The sequence below is a fragment of the Centroberyx gerrardi genome, chromosome 6 (genome assembly GCF_048128805.1).
Source record: "Centroberyx gerrardi isolate f3 chromosome 6, fCenGer3.hap1.cur.20231027, whole genome shotgun sequence".
Classification (NCBI taxonomy): Eukaryota; Metazoa; Chordata; class Actinopteri; order Beryciformes; family Berycidae; genus Centroberyx; species Centroberyx gerrardi.
This window is the reverse complement of record NC_136002.1, coordinates 30,700,106-30,718,931: the sequence shown is the minus strand read 5'-3', so window position 1 is coordinate 30,718,931 and position 18,826 is coordinate 30,700,106. Positions and strand designations below refer to the sequence as shown.

Genomic DNA, 18,826 nt, shown 5'->3' with positions numbered 1-18,826 from the left:
TAGGTTAGATAAGCTTAGGTTGCCAGTTGAAATCCCTGGAATGGCTGGGAAGATCAGGCTGGTGAAGTGAATGATCAAAGGTTAGTAGAGGTGCAGACTACTGGCAGTGATAAACTGCAGAAAAATAATCACATACTCCTCCTTTTATTTGCTTTGACATTTATTTTACACACTGACAGTTCAGCTGTAGTACAAGCAGCACCTCACAGCACTGAAGGTGTGTGTAAAGTAACTACCACAACAAATGTAAGGAGGAGTATGTGTGACAATCTCTCTCTACCGGGGAAAGTGGATGAGTAACACGCTCCCCTCCCTCAGCAACTCATGCTGAGGTGCTCTTAAGCAAGGCACTTAAACCCTTAAAGCATTTAATGAAAACGCTGATACTGGCTCAGAGTTTCACTTTTGAATAAAGGTTAAATGAGGTTAACAGCTGAAATGTTGTGTTAAGAAATGCATGAGCTATGACATCTGCGTTATAGTAATGCCTAGGCTACTTGCCCTTTGATTAGGTTAAAAGGAATGGCTTTTTTAAAGTGTAAACATATGAATTAAGCTTCTTAAAATAAGTCGCCTGATGCTTTTTTTTACATGAATACACGCATGGACACAAAAGACAAATGACTAGTAGCTTTCAAATAAGTCAAAGCGGTCTAAACACGTGTACGTCATAGGGTGCTAGGCCGTCATGCATTACCAATCGCGTTTTCCTCGTCCTACCATAACTACGGGAACTCAAACGGGACAATTACGTCCTCACTGAATTAGCTTAGCTTGCCATCTTTCACTGAAAATGGCAGCGCATCTGAAAAAGCGAGTTTATGAGGAGTTTTCCAAAGTCGTCCAGGTGAGCATGTGATACTGTTTTATCTCTTCTAACTACATTTACGCAGGCTGCATCTAAAGTTGTGCTTTAGAGCTAGCCGGTTAGCTAATGCTAAGTCGCTGGCTAACTAAGGCTAACGTAAGGCTTCTGTTCATACCTCACACCCACAACAAAACCTTTTCTTTACTGACAGTCTGTGTGTGTCAGTTGGTCAGTTTTGAGGCCAACTTACCGGTTGTCGTGTACATCATGCATCTAAAAAACTGACTTTGCCTGAACCCCGGCGAGCTAACAAGCTCAGAGTAAACAAACTAGCTAACTTTTAAGTTGAAACTAACGACTAAGTTTAGACAAATGAGATAAAGTCCGTTAATGTGGCTTGTAATGCGAACCAATATGTCATTTGTTATTACACAGTGCCTGTTTACCCTGACATTTACCTCTCACACTTTGTTGTTTTTGTGGCTGTCAGCATACACAACATCAGATGCATCCGTTCACTGTCCATCCGTTTACTTTCCAGGCTGTAGCCTAATCATTCGTTCTTACCTGATCTTACTGTCTAAATAAAGTTTTTGAACTTGTGATGTGAGCTTTCAGGTGACAGCCAAAAGATAAACTTTGCAGGAGAGGAGGAAATCACTGTAACACCCCTGTCTTGCAACACAGAAATACACTAATTTCTGACGTTTTTGGGGGTCAGAGGCGAAGAGTGAAGGGATATTTTTTGATATTTTAGGCATTTAGCTGATGCTCTTATCCAGGAGCGACTTGCAGAGTTGCTGTTGGGATTGAACCTGTGACCTGTGACCTCTGGGATGGTCTACTAGGCCATCTTGCTGCCCAGTCCTGTTGTTTTGCCGCTCAGTGCACTTTTCACCCATCACATTCTCTTGTTCTCCATGGAACATTTCCATTTCATTTTATATTTTAGGCATTGATTTAGCAGATGCTCTTATCTTTGGTAACTTACACTGAGAGCAAAAAGAGAATAAGCCTAAATCTCCAGATCGCCAGTATTACAAGGGACCAGTACTAAGGAGTGCAAGAGTCACAGCACTTATAATACATAAATAATAGGTAAAACAAATATTCCTGTGTCCCTAAAATGTTCATGTGTGATAGAGAAGTGCTGAAGAAATAAGGCAGGTAAAGAGTGAGATCAGGTGTAAGTAGGAGGAGAGGAGGAGATGATGTAGGATGGAGAAGAAGACGGGGGGAGAGAGAGGAGGATGTCACCTGCTTTTTGAAGAAATGAGTTTTCAATTCAAGCCGTTGTGCGCTGACAGATTCCCCATGAGGAAGCTCCGGCGAAGAAGCTCCGCCTGTCCAAACCCAGTAAGTCCGCGGCGCTGCACATCGACCTCTGTAAGGCCACCAACTCGACCGACGCCCTCCAGTACCTGCTGCAGTTCGCCCGCAAGCCTGTGGAGGCGGAGAGCGTGGAGGGCGTGGTCAGGATCCTGCTGGAGCACTACTACAAGGCAAGGAACACGGCACAGTAACCAGGAGTGTGTAGGAATAACCCGCTGCTCGATGGAGAGCTTCACGGTCGACTTAAACCTCATCCCAAAATTGTATCTGTACGATTAAAGTCATAAATACAAAGTTAATCTTGGCATTATAACTGTTGCTGCTCTAACCTGCAATTGCATTAGAATTGCATTGGTGTGTATAGCTCACACACAACCTGTGGAATCTATTATTGAAATTGTGTTACAGATAACAGATAAAACCATGTTGCATTGCTGTAAACGCAAACTGAAAAGCCTTAAAACAAAACTATGTCTACTGAATTCAGACTAAGCCAAGATGAACACTGCTCATACCTAATATCTGTAATACAAAGCGGACTGAAAAAGTTACAAAATTATTCAAATATTCTGTCAATGAAAATACAGAATAATTAACTGCACATGCCTACCAAGGTGGGAAATGAACACTAGCCAGCAGCCAAATGCTGGTGAATATTCGTTTCGTGGCTGGAGAGTTTGTCACCTCGCAAAAGCCACTTTCGCAGTTAACCGACCGTCCTGTGGAGGTCCTCTTCTGTTCTGAAAGTCTGGTTAACTGGTAGAATAGTGAAAGTGGCTGGGATGAAGTAGACAGAAGATATCTGATGGTGACTTCTTCCATCATCACGAAAGAAAGTTGATTGCTTGACTTGTTTCCCCCCCAGGAGACAGATAACTCTGTGAGGCTGAAGATTGCCTCTCTGCTGGGCCTGCTGTCCAAAACCCAGGGCTTCAGCCCCGACTGCATCGTCGACGACGCCATCAACACGCTCAACAATGAGAGTAAGACACACTCACACAGAAGACACATTCACACTCGGTCTCTTTCTTTCATTTTACCTTTCACTCACTCGTATACATGAAACACACTCATTTTCTCTGTCATTCTCTTTTTCTGTCACTCTCTCTCACAAACTCTCTGTCAGACACACTCAACAAGCAATGATTACACATTATTACACATTTGTTAAGAGTTGGTTAAGGGATACCTTGAATTGTAGTGTCAGTTGTTTTTATCAGGCACTTGTAACACCGTGCAGAATATGTTTATGTTAATGTTATGAATATGTTTCTGTAAAGACAATTAATCGGACGGCACTAAACGGCACTTAAAAAATGCAATATTGCTAGCAAGCATCATTCCTCCAATGTCCTGAACACTATCCTGTTGGTTTCAGAGAATAATGCAACAAGCCATTTTTAGGGTAGTTGGGAGGAGAAGTGTTGTGTTTTTTTCCCCCCATAATGATACAAGTTTCTGGTAAAGAAAAAACGGCTAAAATTCAAAATGCCAAGTTACTCCAGAATGTTGCCAGCTAGAGTTTTGAAAGCCAGAAATCTCAGCAGCTAGTAGATGATGAGTCATTCTTATCGATCAACAACCCTATCAACTCCCCACAGATATATTGTGATCGTTTTGTGCTATGGGACAGTAAAAACGTGAAAGATCAAATATTATGGGGGGTAACTACAGGGTACAACAAATAAAACACGCAGGACTAGACTTTGGCTGATATTCTATAATATTGAATATCACAATATTTCCCGCCCTATCGAATATCTGTTGTGTGTGTGTGTCTCTCCACAGAGTCCCACCAGGTCCTCGCCCAGCTGCTGGACACTCTGCTGGTCATTGGGACACAGCTGCCTGAGAGTCCTGCAGTCAGACAGAGGCTCATAGAGATGGCCTGCAAGGTGACACACACACACACACACACTGTACACTTTACCCATCATGCAATGTTCACACAACACATGAATTAGACAGGATTTCACTTCCAGTGCAACAACAGGGGGGGGGAAAGGACAAGACTTGAGCCTTTTAAAACTTTTCATTCTCTTTTCCTCTTATTTTTCCACCTCTCTCTCCTCCCAGCATCTGTCAGATACATATTTCGGGGTGAGGAACAAGTGTCTGCAGCTGTTGGGGTGTCTGGGCACTGTGGACACTCCTCTGACCAAAGACAGCGAGGGACTGGGCACGTCGACGGGTGTGTGGCGTCACTGAATCTATTTAGGAGAAACTGCCTGCAGCTCCGACCTGGCTGCAACTTGTAGTTTTAGGAAGATAAGAATACATGATGGAACAGCAATAATCTGCTTACAACTCAACTTTACTTATTTTGCGGCAGACAATATGTGTCTGAAGGCCCTTCAATTGAATTATCTGCACTCAAGGCCTTTCAAATATTTTAAATACAGCTAGAAATACCTTTTAAGCCTTAAGTACCTTTTTAAGAGGTCTTAAAAATGTGTTTTATTAGTGTACTGCTTCTCCAGTGACAAATCAACCCAGTTATAGAGACATGTATTTTGTTTTTTTCTTTACTTTTTCTGTTTATTTTGTGGCAAAATTGGTCTTAACTGTTAATCTTACTGTAATTAGTCTGATCTTAAAAAGTCTTAAATTTAACGTGCTGAATCACCTCACAAATTAGCCTAATAGTTAGTCTAATAGAAAAGTCTCATATTGATGGAGCATCAATGTACTTTCAGCTGTTGCTCAACCCTTAATGTGCTGCTTTATGTTCTATGTTGATGTGTGGTGTGGTGTCACATGTTGCCCGGTGCCTCAGGAGGAGCGAGGGACGTCCAGAGTGTCATCAGCGACTACTTTGGGGACCAGGACCCCAGAGTTCGCACCGCTGCCATCAAGGCCATGGTAGGACACCGCTGAACCTCCGCACTCATCACAAAATCACATTCATGTAGGCCGGGACCCTCGTTTCTGTTTGAGGATTTGATTAGAAAACTTTACTGTACTCAACAATTACAATCAGCAGTCAAGATCTTTTATTTCTTATAAGTCGGCTCATTCTGTGTCCTGCTGTCTGGCTTCCAGCTGCAGCTGCATGAGAGAGGAATGAAGATTTATCAGATCATCTATGACCAGGTAACCACACCGCTTCCTCTGTGTTCATATCTGCTAACTGACAAAATAACAAAAAACACTTGAGTAAATGAGGGATATAAAGTAGTGTGTATATACAGGGCTTTCAGGTGATGTAATCGATCAAAATACTTAATTCATCCCTCAAGGGGTGAATGCACCCTCTGGCGGCCACAGTGGAGGTTCAGCGGTACAGTGGCTGTGAACAGCTGGTTGAGTTTCTAAACATACCGCTGTCTCAGCAGAATTTAATAGACATGGTTAATTTCTGTGCTGTTTCCTATCACTTTGCATTAATCTACTAGCTGCTCATTAATCTGATTTATTTTGTGTTTAGATAATGTCAGCTTGTTGGATAACTCACCATAATACCGTATGTGGTTAGCTATCATTGTCCTGTGGTTAACACATCTACGCGTGTGTGTGTGTGTGTGTGTGTGTGTGTGTGTGTGTGTGTGTGTGTGTGTGTGTGTGTGTGTGTGTGTGTGCAGGCATGTCGGCTGCTGTCAGATGACTACGAGCAGGTCCGCTCTGCAGCGGTGCAGATGGTGTGGGTGCTGAGTCAGCTGTACCCAGAGAGGTGAGAAGACGTTTGGCTGCTTCTTGTATCCGGGGCGACTTAATATTCAGCATAGCAGTAGAATAAGCTTCCGTTCCTAAATCGACAACGTTAACAACAAGGTCCCCACGGGTCCTTGAAATCCTTGAAAGTTTGTGAATTTGAGAGAGAGAAAAAAGCAAGGCCTGGAAAGTTTTTGAAAATATACATAAATAGACATGGGTCATTGAAAGTGCTTGAATTTATATTGTTTTGCTGTGCTGTGTTAGAGAAGGCAAGAGACCACAGACCGTAACAGCACAGTTGAGAAGTGTTCCCACATTCAAGCCTCTCTCTCTTTTTAATTGTCTGTGAGCGTCTGTAAAGCTGCTAGTTCTCATTATAAAAATTCTCAGTGTTGTAACAGTAATTAACCTTGATCTGTGTCTCAAACTATGCCGTGTTGGGTCCTTGAATTTGAGGGAATTGGGCCTGGAAAGTCCTTGAAAAGTCATTGAATTTGATGTTTAAGAAGGTGTGGGAACCCTGTAACAAGCATCCAGCAGCAAGCGCACAGTAAGCCACAGCGCCCTGACGAGAGATGTAATAAATAGATCTGGACAGCAGGGTGGTGTAGTGAGACATGTAGCTGACCCTGACCTTTGACCTCTGACCTCTGACCTCTGACCGCCCTTTGGAGGGGGCAAGAGGAAAGAGGATTTCCTTATGAGGATTAATGAAGTATTTCATTATTATGCTTCCCTAGACCAGTGGTTCTCATCTCTGCTAGTACTGCTAGTTTTCTGCTCTGGCGTTCCTGGTCTAATGCTGCGCTCCATTAAAAGTCACAAGTTGAAAATTCCCAGCTGGTGGGTCGACTTAAAACCTCCATGTGTTCCAGCGGTTCGGCTCAGGAGGACCAGAGGAGAAACATGGCCGCCTGCAAGATTTTCTTTGCCAAACGTAAAATACTGTGTTCCCCGTGCAACAGCTAATGTTACGTTAATGATATTTGGGAACGTTAGCAGACGATGTTAGCAACAGTAAATTTATATCGTGTGACCATTTACCACACAGGTGATGCATCTCAGCTCATGCAATGCTGAAATCAGACTTCAGTGTATTTTGAGGATTATTAACATAATAGTAATGCTGTGTAGCTTTTACAGTGTCTGTCATCATGTCGACGTGACGCAGCTGAGTGGCTGCACCAGTTTGTTCCTGTCTGATCTGATTTGTGGCTTATTGTTCCCTCTGTCCAATCAGCATCGTGCCCATCCCGTCGTCCAATGAGGAGATCCGTCTGGTTGACGACTCGTTCGGGAAAATCAGTCACATGGTCAGCGACGGCTCCTGGATGGTCAGGGTGCAGGCGGCCAAAACACTGGTGAGGGGGCAGTAGGGGAGACACACACACATACAGTGCATTTCATTGACTTGCAGTCATTGACTCTCCTTTAAACCTTCCACATAATAGCTAATTCTTCATCTTAACCCCAATTCTATCCATGGCCCTAAACCCTAAATACCTCCTTTCCTATGTGAGGACTGACAAAATGTCCTCAATTTGGAAGATTTCGCTTCACTCATTTTATTTTTGTCCATGTAATTTCTGTTTTATGGAGTCCTGGTCACATAGAAGGGTGGTGGGTGATCAAAACATTTAAGGAAAAAATACATTGACATGCAAACATGATCGATACGTTTTTTTTAAAATGTTATTTTAGGGTTCGATGCTGCAGGTCAGTCCTCACTTCCTGGAGCAGACTCTGGATAAGAAGCTGATGTCAGATCTCAGGGTGAGTAACTGAAGTGAACTGAATGAAATGAGATATCCACCATCTGAACAAAATTACATTTACTCTTATGAAATGATTGGAAGCATGAATGATTAAAATGGCTTTTTAATGGATATCGGGAACAACATTCGTCCTCAGCTGACAAAATGATACAAAACACAGGTAACTACCAGTGTGAAGGAAACTCAAAGTGATTAAAACTTTTACTTAGTACTTACTTATAGTTAGTAACTTTTGTTTGTAACAGTTTGTTAGCTTTCGGTCAGCACTTCAGGGTTTTAATGAGAAATGCTAATAAAGCTAATTAACATACACACTTATTCCTCCCCTCCCCCCTCCCCCCTCCTCTTCTCCCCCCAGAGGAAGCGTACGGCTCATGAGCGGGCCAAGGAGCTCTACGCTTCCGGAGAGTTCTCCTCCGGCAGGAAGTGGGCCGACGACGCCCCCAAGGAGAAAGTGGACACCAACGCCGTCAACCTCATCGCCTCGGGGGCCTGCGGGGCCTTCGTCCACGGCCTGGAGGACGAGATGTACGGTACGGGAATGTTGAAAAATGTCTCCGCAAACTTGAACGGAACAGGGTTTTTTTTGTGCGCCCAAACCAGATGAAGAGGTTAAACCCAAATGACCTCAAGATGCGACTGTTTTTATTACATGGCTTTGTTGAATACTCAATTCTGATTGGCTAATAAATGCAGTCTGAGCTGTTTCACATCTAATCATATCACTCTGCGGTCAAGAATCGGGTGCATTGTGAAGATTTGGTGTTTTGTTATTTTTTCTTTTATTCCGTTTCCTTCCTGTTGTTTCCTATTTGTCTTTCACACTCTGACCTCTGTCTTCACGACTTGTTTCTCCTGAATTTGTTCCTCGTGTGACGCAGAGGTGCGCATTGCGGCGGTGGAGGCGCTGTGCCTGCTGGCCCGCTCGTCTGCCAGCTTCGCAGAGAAGTGTCTGGACTTCCTGGTCGACATGTTCAACGACGAGATCGAGGAGGTGAGGCTGCAGTCCATCCACGTGCTGAGGGAGATCTCCACCCACATCACACTCAGAGAGGACCAGCTGGACACTGTGCTGGCCGTGTTGGAGGTACACACACACACACACACACACACAGAGGTCTAACCATAACCCTAACAGCTACATGCCTAACCTGTAATCTCTACCTGATCCTTACCTTGATCCCAAATCCTAAAATGTGTCTTTTCCCTTTTGAGGACCAAGTCTTTTTGTCTTTTCAATGAATTTCCTGTTACTGACACTGCACTTATGAGGACCTCTGGACCCTGCAAGTAGAGTTAAACCTGGTGTACACACACACACACACACACACACACACACACACACTGACTCACTGACATAGTCACGGGCCTCTGTCTTGTGTGTGTGTGTGTCTCCAGGACTCGTCTCGGGACATCAGAGAAGCTCTCCATGAGTTACTGTGTTACACCAACGTCTCCACTAAGGAGTGTATCCAGCTGGCTCTGCTGGAGCTGCTGAAGAACCTCAACAAGTATCCTACTGACCGCAACTCTGTCTGGAAGTAAGGCTGCGTGTGTGTGTGTGTGTGTGTGTGTGCTTGCCTGTGTCTGTGTCTGTGTGAAACTTACTGCTTGTGGGATTTTCATTAAAGGATAATTTACGTCATTTTCAACCTGGAATATATGGGATATACCTTTTCAATGCCAGTTAGAATGAAATATAAGACCATTTTTTTCAATCATATTGGGAAAAAAAAAAGGAAAATAAGGCCCAGGTTGAAAAAAAAAACTGAATTATCCTTTAATACATGCACAGGCGGGCTTTTGATTATGTGATCTAACTGACTTTCATGTTAAACCATGCTAGAGTCACACCAGCAGCAAAAAGGGAACAGTTCACCTCTCACTAACAGTGTAATTTCCTAGCAGGCAAATTGGTTTCAAGACAGGCTGATAGAACTGACAAACTTACTAGCCAAAGCCCAGCATTTGAATGATACTGTTGTGTTTTCAGTTGGACAGTAGCTGTTGACTGATGGGTTGATGGGTGATTATCTTCCCAGGTGTCTGAAGTTCCTGGGTTCCCGCCACCCGACTCTGGTGCTGCCGCTGGTTCCTGAGCTGCTCAGCACCCACCCATACTTCGACACACCAGAGCCCGACATGGACGACCCGGCCTGTATCCCTCACACACCTGACAATCACACACACACACACACACACACTCTCTCACACACACTCGGCCAGATTAGCCCCTTTTGTGTGTCTGGAGTTCAGTTTCACAACTACTGAACTGTGAAAGTCTCCTGTCCAGTTTGTTCACAGATTGTCCATCACTTAGATTAGAAAGTTACTTGGCCCATGCAACCTTCAAAACTTTTTTGCCTTTTTATTTTTCCTCGTTCCACGTTTTGTTTCGACCGATAGTTTGTAATAACCAGCAGCCGGTAGCCAAAACACCGCAGCCTGTAGATGTAATCAGAATCAGAATCAGAATCAGGTTTATTTAAGTAAAGTTCACAATACAAGGAATTTGCCTTGGTATGTAGGTACATACAATAAACATGGAGAAAAATAGAAAGTAGAAGTAAAAAAAAACAAAAAAAAACAAGTACTGTAAGTCAAAGTCAACAATATAAATATAAAAAACAAAAGAGATATTTACAATACAGAATATGAAAAGATATAATAAAAAAATGTGCAATATATCTGCTATTGTGGACGCTAGTCAGGTACAGGCAGTACAGCCACCCTGCTTGTTACAAGTCTCTCTTTTGGCCTGTTAGCATCACAAAGTTTGCAATTCCTATCATTTTACAGTCTGTAAAATTTGTCGTAACTAACATCATGTCAAGCTGACAAAACGTAAAAATGTAAAAATATATGGTTTGGATGGAGATCTAAAGGTGGAGAAGTGTGTCCCCTGCTAGTGCGCAGTGTTCATTCTCTCTTAGATTTAGCAAAAAAAACAAAAATGTCCTTTAGATTTGGATTTTAGATTTTAGTCATGTTGTATTGATTCAATTTAGTCAATTACTCACTGACTAAAATGGTACGTGATTGTAGTCAACAAAAACTAATAGCATTATATTTACTGAAAATCTGCCTGCTGCAGCAGCTGAATACTCAAACTCTCTGGCAATTGTCTTCTGCGAAAATGAAAATGAACTTTCTACTCGTCAGAGTGCTGACTAAATGTAAAAAAATGTTCATCAACAAGGTTTTACCTCAACCACTGGCAGGAAATCCCCTCACCACACAGGCAGTGAAGAATCGCAACTGGGAAATACATCTTGACCTCCTTTGAAAGAAAAAATAAAACTACAAGGCATCAAGTTACCTCAAAAGAAAACATTTCTGCTTTTTAGTGGAAAGCCTGACGTCTTTTGTCTCTCTTGCGTACTTTTGCACTTTACTGATGTCATCTGACATGATTTCTGGGTTTTGAGCTCCTCAAAATTCTAAAAGTTTCCTATTGCTGTCATTTGGGGCCGCCAACGTGCGAAAATTGCATAGTGCAGCTTTAACACTGCTTGCATGTTTACAGTATGTCATGGCTAATATCCCATAATCCTCTGCTCTGGACCATGTGGACTGTGTGTCATCCTTGACCGTGGCTGTTAATCCCAGACATCGCAGTGTTGGTGTTGGTGTTCAACGCCGCCAAGTCGTGTCCCACCTTGCCGGCCCTGTTCTCCGACCACACCTTCAGACACTACGCCTACCTCAGAGACAGTCTGTCCCACCTCGTACCTCCGCTCAGGGTGAGACCACACACACACACACACACACCTTCAGACACTACGCCTACCTCAGAGACAGTCTGTCCCACCTCGTACCTCCGCTCAGGGTGAGACCACACACACACACACACACACACACACACACACACACACACCTTCAGACACTACGCCTACCTCAGAGACAGTCTGTCCCACCTCGTACCTCCGCTCAGGGTGAGACCACACACACACACACACACACCTTCAGACACTACGCCTACCTCAGAGACAGTCTGTCCCACCTCGTACCTCCGCTCAGGGTGAGACCACACACACACACACACACACACACACACACACACACACACACACCTTCAGACACTACGCCTACCTCAGAGACAGTCTGTCCCACCTCGTACCTCCGCTCAGGGTGAGACCACACACACACACACACACACACACCTTCAGACACTACGCCTACCTCAGAGACAGTCTGTCCCACCTCGTACGTCCGCTCAGGGTGAGACCACACACACACACACACACACACACACACACCTTCAGACACTACGCCTACCTCAGAGACAGTCTGTCCCACCTCGTACCTCCGCTCAGGGTGAGAACACACACACACACACACACACACACCTTCAGACACTACGCCTACCTCAGAGACAGAATGTCATAAATCATATTGTAACCCAATGCCTTGAAAGGTTTTCAGTACAGTCTAAAGTCTAAGATTGTCACTACACAATTGACTAAAATTGATAGAGATTTAAAAAATGTTGTAGTTTCTCGGTGCGTTGTTTTTCTGTTGAAGACGTGACGCAGACCTTTTCTAATAGTTATACAGTTGTTCACATTTTCATGATTATTTCAATGGCAAAATTGGTCTTATATTCATTCTAACTGGCATTGAAAAGGTGCCTCCCATATAGGAGGTAATTCACACTGAGCCTTGGACGACATGAGTTTCATGATACAGAGTTACATGGGTTAAACTTTGACCTTTGACCCCAAGCAAAGCATAATCTGGGCCGGTTCTCAACCCCGATCTTGATTACAGTCATTTGCCAGGTCGATTTACCTGGGTCGACACTTTGACACTGATGACACATATTTTGACACATATTTTGACACTTATTTCATGGTATCACACACACACACACACACACACACACACACACACACACACACACACACGCATACTCTCCTGTAACCATTGTCCTCCTCCCCCTCCTGTCCAGTTGCCGGGCAGGAAGCAGCTGTACGGTTTGGACTCGGTGGATTCTGGTTGTGGTTCTGGTTCGGTGGAATCGGCTCGGCTCTTCCTCCAGCAGAGCCTGAACAGAGTCAGCACCATCCAGAACCTGGAAGCACCGGGAGCCCAGGACCTGCTGGACTTCACCATACGGTACCCACACACACACACACATAGACAGACACACACACACACACACCTGCTCTTTTTTCCTGGTGTTGATCGTCACCTTTTACCACTTTTCCCAGTCATTGTCTCTCTAGCTGCACCAGAGACATTACAGGTTCAAGAGTTATTTCTCTGTTTTCTGTATTCTTTTCCGTTTTCTTTTCAGTCTACTAGTAATTTATTTTGTGTGCACAATTACAAGCCATAATTTGTGATTAATGTTGAAACTGCAATAAATTAAGTTGGCCTGTCCACAATCAAAGGTAATTGGGTGGATATCATTGAAAGCATGAGCAGGTTGAAAAATGAACCAGCTACCAGATTCATGCTGGTAAATTTTGGCTTGTTAAATTTGTCTACACTACCAACCACTTTGATAAGCGACCACCCTTTGTGTAGCCGTTGTCTTGCATTATAAATCATAAATCATGTTTGGCTGGTAAAGTTCTGGAATGGATGGAAACAGATCTCACCCGTCCCCGTTTGTGAATGTGCTTTTCTGTGTGTCAGAGACCTGCGGCGGCTCGGGGAGCTGCAGACCGAACTGGCTGGAGCCGCCGACTTCTGCGCCACATACCTCCGCTGCCAGCTGCTGCTCATGAAGGTACCGGTTCTCCATAGACAGCCAGTGTAGTATGTATCGGATCAATTCCCCAATAAATATGTAATCAATCAAACTGCATCGCATCCATCATATCGGAGGTAGACGACACCGACTGGCTGAGACAAAAACCTTCCCTGGCTTTAAAAAGAGAAAAGCATATTTTAGGGGGTTTGGGAGAGGAGGATAAGGGTTGGGATGAGGTGACGGTTGGAGACAAGTTAGGAAATGTTTGTATACAATTGGAAGTATATTTTCAAGCATTTCAGGTTTTCTAAAGAGAATGGAAGTTTCTGGAATGAATGGAAGCATGTGTTTTGTGACCTCTGCCCTGTCCTTCCTCAGGCCCTGCAGGAGAAGCTGTGGAACATGGCCGTCCCCCTCTGCCTCAAACAGAACGCCACGGCAACAGCTGCAGCTCGACAGGTCAGCACACACACACACACACACGTTCACACACTCTTGTACATATGCACACGTACACAAACATGCTTGCACGGACACATACATGCACTCACACTCTTAATCTCTCTCTTATAATATCAGTAAATGTTTGCCTTTGCCTGTGTGTGTGTGTGTGTGTGTGTGTGTGTGTAGATCCTGGAGGAGACCTACAAGCTGGAGTTTCTGTACAGTGGCTTGGAGAGCCGACAGGTCGCCACCATCCACCACGTCCGCCTGCAGGCCAAAGCTCTGCAGCTCGTCCTCACCGCCCGCACCAGACGAGGGTTGGTACACACACACATTACACACCAAATCGTGTGTACTCACCATACACACATTTGTGACTTTACGTAGCCTGCAGCAAATCTCGCAGCCTCCACCCCAAAACACATCCATACACACATACTGTTCATTATGGACGTGCCTTGGTTTGTGATTCTCTCTCTTTCTTTCAGGTTGGAGCCTCTCATCAGCAGCTCTGAGAAGTTTCTGCAGGAAGTTGAGTCTTTTCAGAGGTAACCATCTCTCTCTCTCTCTCTCTCTCTCCTGTTGCTCTGTCTTTCGATGTTCAGGCCCCCACAGATGAAGCCATCTCTCTCTCCGCTCCTCTGTTCCTTCTACCTCCCTATCTTTCTCCTAAACCTCATCTTTCCTTCTCCTAGTCCTCTTTCCACTCTACAGTCTCCCAGTCTCTCTCTCTCGGGTGATTTTGTGAAAGCTTTTAATTCAAGCTAATAGTCGCAAAGATGAAAATGTGTAATTTTTTAATTTGCTGCCTGAGGAAGTGTGTATCCTCTTGAAACACATTGCCTAAAGTGTGCATATATTGTATTTATGGTTCCCCAGGCTATTTACGCACTTTCAAGTCTTTTTTTTTTATTATCATAAGTAGTTCCTTACTCCTTATTTTTCTAGTCAACCAAGACTCTCCAGGTTAGCAGTCCAAATCTGTGAAGCCCCCTCCCACACGTCTGTATCCCATGTTCCCTGCCTCCTCCAGGCTGTTTCTGACGGAGCTGCCCCACCTCCAGGACAGTTTTGTGGAGAAGGTTTTGGAGCTGATGCCCCGGCTGTCCTCCTGTAAACCGGTGGAGCTGGTGAAGATCCTGCAGACCACACTGAGACAGAGCGGCCTGCTGCAGCTCAAACTGCCCGAACAGGTCTGTGGAATCAATGAGTTTTAAGAGTTTAAGTCCCTCACTGGCTGGGGATTGCATCTTTCCCACTGCCATGTACCATGTATTTTTGAAGTATACAATTAAATTTGATTCTTTAATGTATCCTAGGGCCATGAAAGTTGCTCAGCCAATGGAGGATTTTCTAAAACACAAAAATCTCTTCAGATATGAGGTTTTCCACCCGACGACATTCTTAAACTGAGTGGTTTTCCCCTTTTTAATGTGTTTTCCCCCATCGGCTGACAGATCCACCGGGCGACGGCCACCATCATAGAGCCGACGGGGGAGTCCGACAACCCGCTGAGGTTCACCACCGGCCTGGTGGTGGCGCTGGACATCGACGCCACGCTGGAGCACGTCCAGGACCCCCAGAATACGGTGAAAGTCCAGGTCAGTCTGGCTCAGGGGCGCGAACCAGACCGAACCCAACGTTTTCAAGAATAGCCTGGATTTGGGTCGGGCTCAGGTCCAAAAATATTGTTGTAAAATATTAGTTTTTTTATTATTGGAACATTGTTTATAGACTGGCTGTAGATTTTCTCCCATTCAGATATTTCAAATTTTCGGCTCCCAGAAGTGGGAAAACACAAAATACTTAATATGCAATGCCTTAAAATACTTAAAAACAGTTTTCACTTTCTGGTTGAGCCACAAAGTCAAGAATCACGATGAAGATTGCTAAACACAAAATAAATTTGAACAGAATAAGGTTGGAGTTAAGGTGAGTGCGAAAATTATGACAAGTTCCAGCTTTCTTTTACTGTTTTATCAGTTTGGGGAATCAACTTGTGTATTTCTCTCTGTCCAGGTTCTGTATCCAGACGGCCAGAGTCATGTGATCCAGCCCAAACCTGGAGACTTCAGGAAGCCTGGACCTGACAGACACAGACTCATCACACAGGTCTACCTCTCACACACCGCATGGACAGGTCTGTAGCACACACACTCTTCACCCAGGTCTACCTCTGACCTTTAATTCATTTTTCTCTTACATCTGCTCTATCTACGCCTCATTCTTCATTACATTCAGACTGACTGCATCCACTGAGACTGTTATATTCACTCTCCTCTCTTTTCCCTCCCAGAGCCTTGTCAGATCGAGGTTCGCCTCCTGCTGGCCTACAGCTCCTCCTCTTCTTCCTCCAAGCCGGGATGGAGCGACAGCACCGACGGCCTCCCGCCACCAGAAGCCGCCATAGAAGGAACCATTCCCTTCAGCAAGCCGGTCAAGGTCTACATCATGCCCAAACCTGCCCGACGCTAACTTCAGTGTGTTTCCTTAGTGCTCAAGTGATTATTTGAAAGGTTACTTGCGATAAATGCGCTTACTGGAGTGAAGAAAAGATGGACAAGGCTTTATGTGGAAAGATTTGAAACCCTGTGTTGCTATGGCTACCTGATGCGTTTCAGTTGAGCACCACTGATGCTACTTATCCATTTTTTATTTATGAAATACTCCCCCCGGTGAAAGCATCTTTGCCAAAACATAAGGTGGCCACAGCAGTAAAGGCTTTCTAGCTGTTCCATATGAGAGTGCCTTGGCTTTTCTTTCCTTCAGTCAGGACTGTGTTTAAGTTCTGTGCTTTACCCACAAGCAGGTAAAGCAGAAGGCTAGCTTGTTAGCCACATCCAGTACATTAGTGTTAGCCATGTCAATCCAGATTTCCATCAGTGTTACATCCACAATAAATAAACCTCTAAATTTAAAACTGTGAGGCTGGACTTTGAAGCTGAAAAGGTGTAGGAACCCTGGATAGCACAGCTTGTGTCTGAAACCATTTTGCATCCCTCCTGGAAAGCAAGAGGTTTATTAATTTGGGGAGGCAAGATGGTGGGAGTGACAGCAACCCATTATAGTTTAGTTTTAGTCTGAGGCATTTTTCACTCGTGGAGTATTCTTTGTACAGGGATTCAGACATGTTTTGTACTCTACACTTTGTTGAAAACATTTTTGCTCTTGATGACAAATTAAACCCATGTCATGGGAGATTCTTCATCTTGTAATTTTATTGTGTGACAAACAAGCAGAAATACATTTTTGCCCTATGAAAGTTAAAGTATTACGTATTCAATGAAATCAAGGTTGCAAAGATTGATGTCATTTCCAAGAAAGGAACAACCACAGCAGGTGCCTCTTATGTACTTGCATTTAATCTGAACTTTATCTTTAAGTAATTTTTGAAATTGTTTATGTACCTGGAATATATCAATGAGTGCAAATGAATCAAACTTCTGATGCATGGTTTATAAATGGGCCATGATGAATTTAGGCACATGATCAGTTTATAAATAATGATCGTGCCTTTGATTTCTACCAACGTGCATCAACAACATCAAACTTGATAGTAAGATCTGACTGTAAAAGGAAGCCTCGGCTTTCAATCTTCCTTGAATAGTACATCTCAACAGTATAGTAGGTCGGTACTCCACAGGTACAGCAAATATTTTAATACTTTCTCTAGCACAGATCTGAAGCTTTTATGGCTGTTAAAGCAGCGAGAACCCACCTGGAACCTGACTGACTTTTTTACCCTGTTTCAAGGATAAGGCTGGTGTTTTTTAATGCATTTCTTACCGTCAACAAATCCTATGAAAATAACAAAATCAGCAATGATTTTGTTTTGCCAACAAGTCTCGTCCATGTAGCCGGTGCCCAATGCAGCCTCATGTCCCAGCAGCCACAGAACTCCATTGTATAAAAAAAACTATTAAAAACACGTCAAAGAGCCATGCTGCTGCTCTGCAACATATTTCATCATCGAGATGCACCGGGCCGGCCGACTTTTTCCTCAAACAACTTAATAAGCCGGCTGTAAACACGTTTTCCATCTCAGGAAAGTAGTTCCGTAGCACAGAAAATAGTCCCCGGTGTAATGAAGAATTTGTTCCCATTTGATTTGGTAATAACCACAATAACCAGACTTTTCGTGATAACAGTTAGCGATTTTTAAAATAGAAACTATGTCTTTGTGAGCTGTGTTTAAAGGTTTTTAGCTTACAATTGGAGCCAATGACTTCCGGGTTGACGGCTAAAAAGGGAACGTGGGAAGTCAGAAAGTAACGGGAGTAGAGCAAACGCATTGTTGATTTTGTTATTTTCATAGGATTTGTTGACTGTAAGAAATGCATTAAAAAAATACCAGCGTTATCCTTTGAAACAGCCATGAAAAGAGATTGTACCACAAAGAAATAAAACTTTGATTCTTTATCCTGTGTAAATACAGCTGTAGTCAACAGTGTGAAGACCTTCTAAAGTGCTTTTCCACTATGCAGGTCAATTATTAAAGTTCTAGATTTCTATTAACTCTGCAAAGTTGGTGCCAGCTAAGCCTGGGCTAAAATCAGGGTTTCTGCCCACTTGACAATGTGCCAGCATTAAGCTAAGTGCAGTGTGAACAGGACTTAAGATGTAGCCTTGCCCTGAACCAGTGGTGTGCAATCACATGCTGTGGAGGGCCAAGAATATACAGGCTTTCCCTCCAACCAAACACTAAACACTACAGCAGCTGATTTCACTCATGAGTTCCTCCTCTCTAGTTGAAGTTGTGCTAATCAGTGAATTCAGCTCCTGTAGTGTTTCGGTTGGACAGAAAGCCTCTTAAACCCTCGATGGCACATGATAAGATGACTGAAACTGCCCTAAACTGTTCTCACCCAGCCAGCTACTCATTACGGCAAAACGGAGTCTGCGGGCAGCAGTGCACTACAGGCAGTTTCCCTGGTTCAAGGCAGTCGGCACGGCAACAGTGACATCATCAGCAGGTGGAGTGGAAGACCCCGCCCACCTTGGCGCCCTGGCCAGCCAGATTGTTGTATTCGGCGACGGCCTTCTCCGTCTGCAGGACTCGGACCTCCACCCCTTGCTGCCTCACAAAGTCCAGAGTGGAGGGGGGAACCTGGA

General features: G+C 44.0%; 2 protein-coding genes across 4 annotated transcripts in view; one reads left to right on the top strand and one right to left on the bottom strand.

Moving 5' to 3' along the window:
* Window positions 1–18,826, bottom strand: part of LOC139916884 (mth938 domain-containing protein) — a 144,958-nt gene that overhangs the window by 124,669 nt on the left and 1,463 nt on the right. Inside the window, exon 4 of one of the 2 annotated variants that reach the window (XR_013504925.1) lies at window positions 17,632–18,821. Coding sequence is in view for 1 of the 2 variants with exons in the window: in XM_071905902.2 (XP_071762003.1) it covers window positions 18,681–18,821 (141 nt within the window). In the remaining variant the exon portion in view is untranslated. Of the gene's footprint in view, window positions 1–16,911; window positions 18,822–18,826 lie in introns of those variants that run through there. The other variant, XM_071905902.2, reaches the window with a different exon arrangement.
* On the top strand, window positions 745–16,917 carry ints4 (integrator complex subunit 4). Of its 2 annotated transcripts, none has more exons than XM_078284075.1 (24): window positions 745–847; window positions 2,116–2,310; window positions 3,006–3,123; window positions 3,929–4,035; window positions 4,217–4,331; window positions 4,917–5,002; window positions 5,183–5,233; window positions 5,722–5,810; window positions 7,035–7,155; window positions 7,496–7,567; window positions 7,928–8,102; window positions 8,451–8,656; window positions 8,968–9,110; window positions 9,612–9,727; window positions 11,188–11,312; window positions 12,521–12,687; window positions 13,213–13,306; window positions 13,649–13,729; window positions 13,901–14,031; window positions 14,203–14,262; window positions 14,748–14,907; window positions 15,172–15,315; window positions 15,734–15,854; window positions 16,011–16,917. In XM_078284075.1, the coding sequence occupies exons 1-24, from the start codon at window positions 794–796 to the stop codon at window positions 16,187–16,189; spliced, it is 2,910 nt and encodes a 969-aa protein (XP_078140201.1). In that variant the 5' UTR covers window positions 745–793; the 3' UTR covers window positions 16,190–16,917. The 2 variants fall into 2 exon arrangements, with proteins under 2 accessions (XP_078140201.1, XP_078140200.1); XM_078284074.1 differs by having other exon boundaries at window positions 11,179–11,312.

What these genes read in the sequence shown, in the direction of transcription:
- ints4 (XM_078284074.1), top strand. Translation starts at nt 794, where the DNA reads ATGGCAGCGCATCTGAAAAAGCGAGTTTATGAGGAGTTTTCCAAAGTC. An exon ending in AGTTTTCCAAAGTCGTCCAG is followed by an intron (nt 848 to 2,115) that starts GTGAGCATGTGA and finishes GTGCGCTGACAG; the next exon opens with ATTCCCCATGAGGAAGCTCC. An exon ending in ACCTCGTACCTCCGCTCAGG is followed by an intron (nt 11,313 to 12,520) that starts GTGAGACCACAC and finishes CCTCCTGTCCAG; the next exon opens with TTGCCGGGCAGGAAGCAGCT.